We start from the raw sequence: 9,996 nt of genomic DNA, 5'->3' as shown, positions 1-9,996 counted from the left end.
TGTCCTTTTTGTTATTCTTCTTATACATAAACTAAAATAAAAATTCTGCATAAAATATATGATTAATTTACTTTTTTTTTTCCAGTGTTAACATATAACAACTGTGCAAGATACCAAAATAAAGATTAAAGAGAGTTATCACTTTAATTAGTTTAGACTAAAGTATCACTTCTATCTTTAACATTTGAGATAAATATTAAAATTGTTTTTAATATTTAAATTATTTTATTTATATACTTAACGTCTTAAAATTTATTTAATATTATTATATCATCCATTCTATTAAAATTTTACTAATAATATTTTTACTTATTCATATTATTTTTAATTTAAAATTAACTATTTTAAGTTATTATTTTTTTAAAACGGAATAATATAATTAATCGTAAAAGTATAATAAGGTGAAAATTCAAGTACAGTCAACTTTATGTGAAGTTGATAGTTAAGAATTGTTAAATAATTTAACTAAATTTTCATCTAATAATTTTCTGTTGTCAATTTTACGTACTTTAATTTTTACTGTTTAATAAATAATAATAGGAAGTAAAATTGTTTTATATTTTATTAAAAAGAAATCGGATTTTTGTTGTTCTGTTGCTCATATTTATTTTATTTTCCATGGCCCCTCTCTCTCCTCCCCCACAAAGCCTCTTCTTCATTATCTATGCATCTCTCTCTCTCTCTCTCTCTCTCTCTGCACGTTTTCTGTTCTTGTTTGCAGTGTCACTGTCCGTGTCTTCAGCCAAGAGCAAAGACTCTGTGTCTCTCTTACACCATTGTGTGTGTCTTTGTGTTTCTGTTTTCTCTCTCTTTCTCTCTTGACTCTGCTGCACTCATCAAAGGATGGAACTTTCCTCAACCTGTTCCAAAACCTTCACACTTTTGGAACCATGCATTAATGGCCTTCTAACCAAATACCTCATCTAATCCAATTCTTCTCCGCAATTCTTTATAATAATATTATTAACAACTTTTCTATTCTTCTTTTAGTCTTTAAGTACAAGAGGGTACTTAAACCCCAAAAGCTTCAAACTTTGGGATTTCCCATTCTCAGTTTCAACTTCTCAAGAACAAAGAACCAACCTTTGCTTCTGTTCTGTTTCTGTTTCCAATGTCAAGTATTCAAATGGCTCATGTGGATTTGGAACAAGGAAGAATCCTCCACCACCACCACCACCACCATAGCTCAGTGACTGGGAGTGACATTAGTCTATGCTTCTCTGATGCTGATGATGGAGGCTCATGCTACTCCCACTTCTACTCCACAAATGGTGGTGGATCCTATGATGAAGATTGCTGCTCCTATGGTGGAGCCTCAAATGCTGCAGATGGTGATGGTGATGATGATGATTGTTCAGTTGAGATTGAAATTGAAAGTGGGTTACCTGAGATTAAGGTGCATTTGGCCACCAACAATAAGGTTGAGAGTAGGGATTGCAGGATTTGCCACCTTGGTTTGGAAGGTGATGATGGGAATAATGAATCTGGTGTTCCAATTGAATTGGGTTGTTCTTGTAAAGATGATCTTGCTGCTGCTCACAAGAATTGTGCAGAGGCTTGGTTCAAGATTAAGGGTAATAGGTCAGTCTTCTCAAAACCAAACACCTTCAATCTTCTTTTTCCTTGTTTCAATTTTTCTTTATTATGCTACTTTTTTTTTTTTTATAATGGGAACTTTCATTGTTTTGGGCAAGAAAATAAATTTAACTTGTCTGCATTTTCTCATGCATCTTTGTCACAAAGACAAGTAGCTAATTGCATACCTATTAAATTTTCATGTAAAAGAGTTTCACACTAATCATATGTAGAATTTGGGATTTAGGATTTAGTTAAAGAGTGACTAAGGACACTTGTTTAAAAAAGGATAATAATGAATTTTTTTTTGAAGTTTTTTAGTATATTTAATGTATTGGAAATATAAAATTTATTAATTAATTTTTATAGAATTTTTACTAGGGAACTTGTTTGTTACTTGAGATTTTAGAATTTAGATGAGGGTAGTATGATGGTAGAAAAAAAAATGGGGGAGAAATTTTGTGGATTAGCCATGAGTAAAAGAATTACTAATTCAATAAATTTTTTCCTCAATTTTTTTTATTTAATTTAATTTTGATATACTAACAACACTACAAAGAGTTTTATATGATTTGTTTGAAAATTAGTTATTTTTCTGATGTGATGATACACAATTGATCAAATTTTGTTGTGTCAAACTCCTTTTTACTTAGAATGCTTTAAAATTATTTTTTTTCTTTTTTATTTTTATCTTGTATGAATGTTACCCTTCTTGATTCTTGAAGGTTCTGATTATGAACTGTAACAAAAATATTAATTCTGGATGGTTTAATTAAATGTTTAATATATACAACTTACTCCTCCTAAGTATCTGATAGATAAAATTGGGACATTATAAAAATTAATGTATCTAGATATAATTAAATGTAAAAATTAATCTTTTAACGTACCAACTACCAAATTTTAACGCACTAATTTTATCAACCTAATATTTATTAGTTGACAAAAAACTAGTACGTATATAATTTTTGAAAGATGATCCATGAAGTGATTACTGATTCAATGCATATTTAGAGCATTAAAGGAACCAAAAATAAATAAAAAATGAAGAAAAAAGTTAAAAACTGTGTAAGCAGCATGTTCAATTGTTTCTTCATGAGAGGGGAAAGTTATATATTAGAAGATTATGTTACATAAAAGAAAATGTTTGAAAAGAAATAAAAAATAAAAAATTAAGAAAAGAAAAAAAGAAGAAGCGTAAAGCATTAGCCATTCCCACTGATTTGCTGACATGTCTCTAAGCACAGTGGGATTCCTTGTTTTTGCTTTGGTCCCTTTTCTGAATTTTAGGAATCCTGGAGCTACTTCTTTTTTATTCTCTTTATCACAAATCAAAGTGGAGATTTCATTCAGATTTGACCCCTTCACTCCTATGATCAATGCATTCTTATCTCTCTTAGTTGATGCTTATGTTTTGCTGATGTTGCCAGCTAGGATATGTTAATTTTTTAAAGAATATTATGGAATTCTGATAAGTTTGCTTACATTTATGATGTAAGGTTGCATTTTAACTTTTAGTGTCAATAATTGTTTTAAGTACCACAATATTCTGCATTTGACAGTACAAATGTCTCAGCTCTTAGTTGTTTAGTACTTTGGGTTCAAATATTTTTCTTTCTTCTAAGGTTCAGCAATCAACAGTGTCACTTTGATTGTGTTTGGATATTATATTAGGACAGAAAATACAGAAACATTAGTGCAAATTGTGTTTCTGTTAAATTTCTTTTTCTAAAACAAGTTTATATCTCCAAATGTCTTTGAATTTGTGAAGTCCCGCGTCGGTTGGAGAGAAAAACATAACATGTCTTATAAAAATGTGAATACTTTTTACCTCATGGATGCGTTTTGATCGGTGAGTGTGGAGGGTTTTGTCATCGTTCGTGCTGTAAAAGACAAAATCGTGAAGCTGGACGTGTCAAAGCGGATAATATATAGTTGTCAAATGGGTCTTGCCACTGTGCTAATCTTGGTTTTAATTTTCATTAGTCATTCCTAAAGTTTAAGTCAAATAGAATAAACACTAATTATTTTCCCTCTTTCTTGAGTATTTGATAGTGGACCTAACTATTTTGGTGGATTAGCTATTTGCTAGTGGAAGGATCAGTTGTTAATATTCCTCCTAAATCATGATGCAATGCCATCCAAAAGTCATTGGTTCATGAATCATAAGTTTTAAAATCTCATTAATAATAAAGGTTATGATGAAAACAAATTAGAACCTGTTCCATTTTGGGAATCTTCTTTAGTACATGTTCTGTGCTTTGCTTTTATTGGTGGAAAATAAATCAACATACCATCCTTTTTCTTTGTTAATAAGTTTGTTTTATCAAAAAGCTTCATGGTTTATCATGTGATCCTATGTCATGTTCCAAAGACATTTGTACATTTCTTCAAGGAAGGTACTAAGTTTGTTTGAGCTAACTATTACTGAAAAAAAAAAAGGTAGATCTTCAAAATAATTAACTGTTTTGCTGAATTTGAACTTTCGGTTAACATGTGGATTTTTTTTTAACATCCAAACAATGTACTCTGTATCAACACCCACTTCATCGTCGGCAGATTTTGGTTCCGTCCGCCCCTTTAACACCCAGTCTCTTGTTTTCTACTCTTAGATCGTGTCGAGTGTTTCGCATACACTAACTTTTAGATGTCTATGTTAAATGATGATACACATCATCAAATTTGAAAGTGTTTGATTAGAGAATTCCTAGGGTTTTGTTATATGCTTGCTTCCTATTATGTTTTTGGCATAATGCATTTTTAATGGTATGTTTAGTCACCTTACCTGGTTTGTTTATTAACTTTGATCATCCATTTGTGTGTGAATGTGATCATATTTCCCTTGAAGCATAGTATGTAAAATTATACCAACAATTAGTTGGTTCAAGGAGTTCTATATATGTAATGTAATGTCAGTTTTACATTGCTGTTAAATCATAAAAATTGTTAACCTTTACATCAATTATCTTAAAATAAGCCACTTAATTGAATATAGTGTAAAATAATTTTGCACTGATATTGCATAATTACCCACTTATATAAGTTAGATTGCTTTTATTACATCCCAGAGTGCGGCGACCCTTTCCTAGTCCTTGCAATAACGCGAGACAAAAGTTACTAACCATAAAAGGGGCACTCTACTATACAGATTAAAGTTGTATAGAGAGAGAGTGAATTTCTTTTGTAATTATTTTCTATTATATTAAAGGCTATTCAAAATGTGGGTCCTAGTTTCTCAAGTACTATTTCATCCCATTAAAAAAAGGTATGTAAACTTACATTTCCACCGTATAATTCACCATCATAAAAACATAACTATTTGACAATTGATCATGAATTGCATGATTCATGATTGTATTTGTATATGGGTTAGAAACTTAGTATTTGGTACAACATGAAGAAACATATGTACTTTGTTGAAATCAAATCATATAAGTGTGTACATGTCTAATGTTGATTAAGTGAAACATTGATAGGACCTGTGAAATTTGTCATACAATTGCACGGAATGTGTATTCAGCAAGTGAGGACACAACAGAGACATTGAGTGACACTAACAACAACAATAATATTAGTGTCACTGTTGGTTCAGCAGCATCCACAACAATCTCAGCACCTTCATCATCATCAGAAACTAGAAGATTTTGGCATGGCCATCGTTTCCTCAATTTTCTCCTTGCTTGTATGGTCTTTGCATTTGTCATATCATGGCTTTTTCACTTCAATGTTCCCTCTTCTTAATTTATTTGTTTCCCTCATGTCCCATTAATTAGGTTTCTTCTGCTATTTAAACAAAAAAAAAAAAAAAAAAAAAAAAAAAAAAAGAGAAAGTAAAAGTGAATGCTTAATATACTAAAGAAAAGAAAGAGAAATTAAAGCAAAATGGCAATCTCTAGAAATCCATAGAGATTATTGTTACTTTAGAGAATTAAATGTTTTTATAGTTAGCATTATATAATACAATATAATATAATATGCTAGTAAAATAGCATGTCATTTCTATTGTGCAGTCTTTATTAAATTATATATTGGGGACTTAAAATGCTTCACATTCTTTATCCCTTTTCAGAAGCAATGTGATATCTAGAAAAATTGTATATTATATGAATATATGTCATGTATTATAGTGTTCCTCCAATGGCTCTATGTTGGTCTTGGATTTTATTAGTCCTTCGTGTTAATTGTTTATTCATATTACTGAAATGGATGATTAAAGTTTAAAAGGGATAATGTTGTAAAAAACAATGTGACAAAATGTGATTAATCTTTAGATGCTTAAATGGCTTTCGCTTTTTCATAGCATCCAATTATTAGTTTATTACTATGATTTTGTTAAAAAATTTTTATTGGTCTAGCAGATGCTAAATATATTAAAAAAGTGAATACTCCAATGAAGATTTTATAATTGTCATTATGTAAATATTTTATTTTGATCATTAGATAATAAATTCTAAAGTTTAATTTTCATATGCTATAAAAAGGGCAAAAAACCATATTGAGCCAAAGCAAGAATCTTGTAACCAAAATGCGCCAAATCCAATTTCATTTCAACAATGAGCCAAAGTGTATTTTTATATAATTCGAACCAAGCTGGTTCGAATTGCACTCCTTCATAATTCGAACCAACATGGTTCGATTTAGTGTTGAACCTTTTTGAATAATTTGAACCAATAAGGTTCGAACTTCTCTCATACATAATTCGAACCAGGGTGGTTCGAATTATGCTTTGAACTCGATTCCATGTAATTCGAACCAGGCTGGTTCGAATTACTCCTAGTGCACTCCTTAATAATTCGAACCAGGCTGGTTCGAATTAGGTGTGATTCGACTATATAAGGAGTTCGAATCACCCTCATTCGAACCATTCTCCCTCCCCCCTACCCCACAAAATCTCAGAGAAAACGACCCAGATTCTCTCCGAGGAAGACCTGAACGGACAACTCTGCTGATGGGGGACGATCCGGCACGGTTATATCGGTTGGACGGAGTCACTCATATAGCCGGGGTCATCAACGACGAGGTTAGTACGGAAATATTTTTGATTCAAGCGTTAGTTGTGCCTTAGTGGTTTTGTATCTTGGTTAGACGGTACTTTATGTTAGTGGTTTATGTAGGTGGTTTAGGTGAGGGGATTATGTAGGTGGTTTATGATAGTGGTTTAAGCTAGCGGTATAAGTTAGTGGTTTATGTTAGTGGTTTAGGGTGGTGGTTTAGGGTAGTGGTTTTTGTTAGTGGTTTAAGTCAGTGGTTTTTGGTAGTGGTTTATGTTGGTGGTTTATATTAGTGGTTTAGGATGGTGGTTTAGGATAGTGGTTTTTGTTAGTGGTTTAAGTCAGTGGTTTTTGGTAGTGGTTTATGTTGGTGGTTTATGTTAGCGGTTTTTGTTAGCGGTTTTTGCAAGCGGTTTTTATATGTGGTTTAGGGTAGTTGTTTAATGCTAGGTGGTTTAAGTAAGCCGGTTTATTGAATTTGTTTCTTGTTAATGGCTCTCGTTAATTGTGGTATATGCTAGCGGTTTAGTTGTGTGGTTTAGGGTTTGTTTTCCAGTTAGTTATCTTTCATGTAATGTTATGCTGTTTAATTTAGCAAAATGGTTAATGTAAACCGGTTTACTGTAAACCGGTTGATGTGAACCGGTTTACTGTAAAACCTGTGTAGTTATATATCTCAGTATGCGGTTCTTTTCATGCGCAGCCCGAGCGATGCATTAGGAGCATGAGGCGGCAGCAGGGCATGCGTCTTGATGACAGATACGTTCCATACTTGCAGATGGCAGGGCTATACCATCTTGCAAGGCTGAACGACCGGTGGTTCCGGGTAGACGAGGCGCTCGTCAGTGCATTCGCGGAGAGATGGCGTCCCGAGACGCACACTTTTCATATGCCGTTCGGAGAGTGCACGATCACACTCCAGGACGTGGCATACCAGCTGGGTTTGCCAGTCGATGGTCGTTACGTGAGCGGGTGCCTGTCAGAGTTCCATATATACATCGATGGCGGCCGTCCACCCTGGGTCTGGTTCCAGGAGTTGCTAGGAGTTATACCTCCTCCCAGTCAGGTTCAGAAGTACGCAGTGAACTGCAGCTGGTTTCAGGAGACCTTTGGTGAGTGCCCTGAGGATGCAGATGATGACACTGTTCGCCGATATGTCCGTGCGTACATCATGATGTTGCTGGGCACGCAGCTGTTTGCGGACAAGTCTGGCAACCGGATTCACATTAGATGGCTTCCATATGTAGCGAGGCTGGAGGAGCTGGGTACGTACAGCTGGGGTTCGGCAGTACTGGCCTGGTTGTACCGGTGCATGTGCAGAGTGGCAAACAGACATGTTGTGAAGTTAGCGGGCCCTCTTCAGCTACTGCAGTCTTGGATCTTTTGGCGGTTTCCTCAGTTTAGGCCTGCAGGATATGAGACTTTCAGCTGGCCGTTGGCGTCGAGGTACTATACTGGGCCTATTCTTTTTCAATATGACTTACAGAATTGCGTGTATGTTAATACTCTATTGCATAATGTAAACACATATATTAGTATATGTAACTCATGTGTATGGTGCAGATGGGCAGGTTACAACCCTTCCGGTAACGAGAAGGGTCCGAGAGTGCAGATGTGGAAGCTTAGGATAGACCGGTTACAGTCCAAGGAGGTTAGTATGCTAATTAATAACTGATGCTCTTTTAGTTAAATATTTTACACTTGGGTCGTACAGTTGCCCTGATAAGGGTGGGTTCGTTCTGCAGTTTATATGGATGCCGTATAGTAGCCCCAACGTACTTCAGGTGTTGCATCCGGAGGTTTTGGAGCCTCGGCACATGGCGGTGTGGCGCTCTGTGACCGCGCTGATCTACTTTGCTGTCATAGAGTGGCATCAGATAGATCGTGTTCTTCCTCAGTTTGGAGGGGTACAGGCCCCTCCGCGTCCCGCCTTGAACATCGACTTTCTGATGTCCAAGGACGGGAGAGGCGGCGATCGATGGTTCCCCTCTTCCATGCGGAAGTGGCATGCATACTGGGACGCTCGTCATGACAGTGTATTGAGGTTCGACGTTGTTGCCGACCCTGGACCGTCTCATCAGTTCCTTCAGTGGTGGAGTCAGCATGGGAAGAGGTTCTTGGCCCCGGACACTCAGCTGGGGGATCCGAGATCAGTTCCTATACCAGTTGAGTCCTCACAGCGGGGTCCGGGGCGAGTGCCTGACATGGATCCTCCGGATGACGTGCCTGACAGGCGCAGGGTTGAGAGGAGGATGGGTGTAGGGACACGGAGGAGCCAGCGTCAGTGGAGGTGGCCGGATCATAGGGCGAGGAGGGGTGCTGACCATGGGGACGACGATGACGACCAGCCTGGCCACGTTGGAGGAGGCACACACGATGGAGGTACTAGTACACACGATGGCGGTCATGGAGGTGAGTGGTATGGCACAGGGGTCGGTGACGGGGCTGACACTGGTGCCGCTGGACCTGGATCGGTCCCTCTTGGAGATTACTTCGTTGGTGTGCCAGCGGATGATCAGGCTGAGCAGGGTGGTACACCTTGGCGCATATCAGGATCACAGTGGGCAGACTTTGTTGGGTCAGACTCGCTTGTTGGGGACTTCGGGAGTCCACGCTTCCTAGATGAGATCACCGCCATCATGCAGGGTGACGTGACCCCCCGCAGAGCTGGCCAGACCTCAGGGATCCAGGCCCCCTTAGATGTTGATCTGAACGAGCCTCCATTCTCATCCGCTGGTCAGCAGTTTCGTCTTGGAGGTACCCCTACATCCGCCTTCACCGCTGCATCAGAGTCTATCGCAGGATCGTCGGCAGCCCCGTTGCGTGTTGCGCCACCAGTACAGCCTGCTCCGCAGGAGGAGGAGGATGAGATAGAGGATGAGGAGCCGCCTGTCCGTCGAGGTCAGAGGGCACGGGTAGCACGTCGCTGTGGTACTGGTTCGCATCTGTTTAGATGAGTCACATTTCATGTATTTTGTTTCCTCTATTTCAGTCATGTATGATAGTTAGGTGTACTTTTCTTGTTATGTAGTGCTCTGTTTATGTATGTTGTTAGTAACTTGTGTTCGGGGACGTTGACTATTTGTATTAAATGATACATGACAAGGTATAATGATTTCGTTTAGTTATTAAAATGAGGATCAACGAGTCCTGTAGTATTACTTGTAATGAAAGACAACATACTCATTACTACTCGCAAATACCAAAGTACAATGCATTAATCTCAACAAGTTACATACGTGGTCAAGCAATGCATCTAATAAGACAACTTAAATGTAAATAACACTAAGAATAACATCATGGAAGCTAATTTCGCCCTGTCTGAGACGATCCTACTACCTGTGGGCATCTACGTCTAGTGTGTCCGGGTTGGCGACAAAGGCCACACCATTTTGGCCTGTTTGGATCTGCCTCATCTATATTTGTCCGT

General features: G+C 37.1%; 2 protein-coding genes across 2 annotated transcripts; both read left to right on the top strand.

Moving 5' to 3' along the window:
• The first annotated feature begins 588 nt into the window (after nucleotides 1-588).
• Nucleotides 589-5,742, top strand: LOC112727859 (uncharacterized). Its single transcript, XM_025777783.2, has 2 exons — nucleotides 589-1,581; nucleotides 5,052-5,742. Exons 1-2 carry the CDS (start codon nucleotides 1,112-1,114, stop codon nucleotides 5,314-5,316), a joined length of 735 nt encoding a protein of 244 aa, XP_025633568.1. The 5' UTR covers nucleotides 589-1,111; the 3' UTR covers nucleotides 5,317-5,742.
• A 641-nt stretch (nucleotides 5,743-6,383) lies between these two features.
• LOC112727858 (protein MAIN-LIKE 1-like) lies at nucleotides 6,384-9,761 on the top strand. The gene is made up of 4 exons (XM_072209558.1): nucleotides 6,384-6,595; nucleotides 7,270-8,012; nucleotides 8,130-8,217; nucleotides 8,312-9,761. The coding sequence occupies exons 1-4, from the start codon at nucleotides 6,524-6,526 to the stop codon at nucleotides 9,521-9,523; spliced, it is 2,115 nt and encodes a 704-aa protein (XP_072065659.1). The 5' UTR covers nucleotides 6,384-6,523; the 3' UTR covers nucleotides 9,524-9,761.
• The last annotated feature ends 235 nt before the right edge of the window (nucleotides 9,762-9,996 follow it).

The sequence above is a fragment of the Arachis hypogaea genome, chromosome 12, assembly GCF_003086295.3.
Source record: "Arachis hypogaea cultivar Tifrunner chromosome 12, arahy.Tifrunner.gnm2.J5K5, whole genome shotgun sequence".
In the NCBI taxonomy this organism is placed as follows: Eukaryota; Viridiplantae; Streptophyta; class Magnoliopsida; order Fabales; family Fabaceae; genus Arachis; species Arachis hypogaea.
Note: the sequence above shows the minus strand (reverse complement) of the source record. Positions and strands in the feature narration are given on the sequence as shown.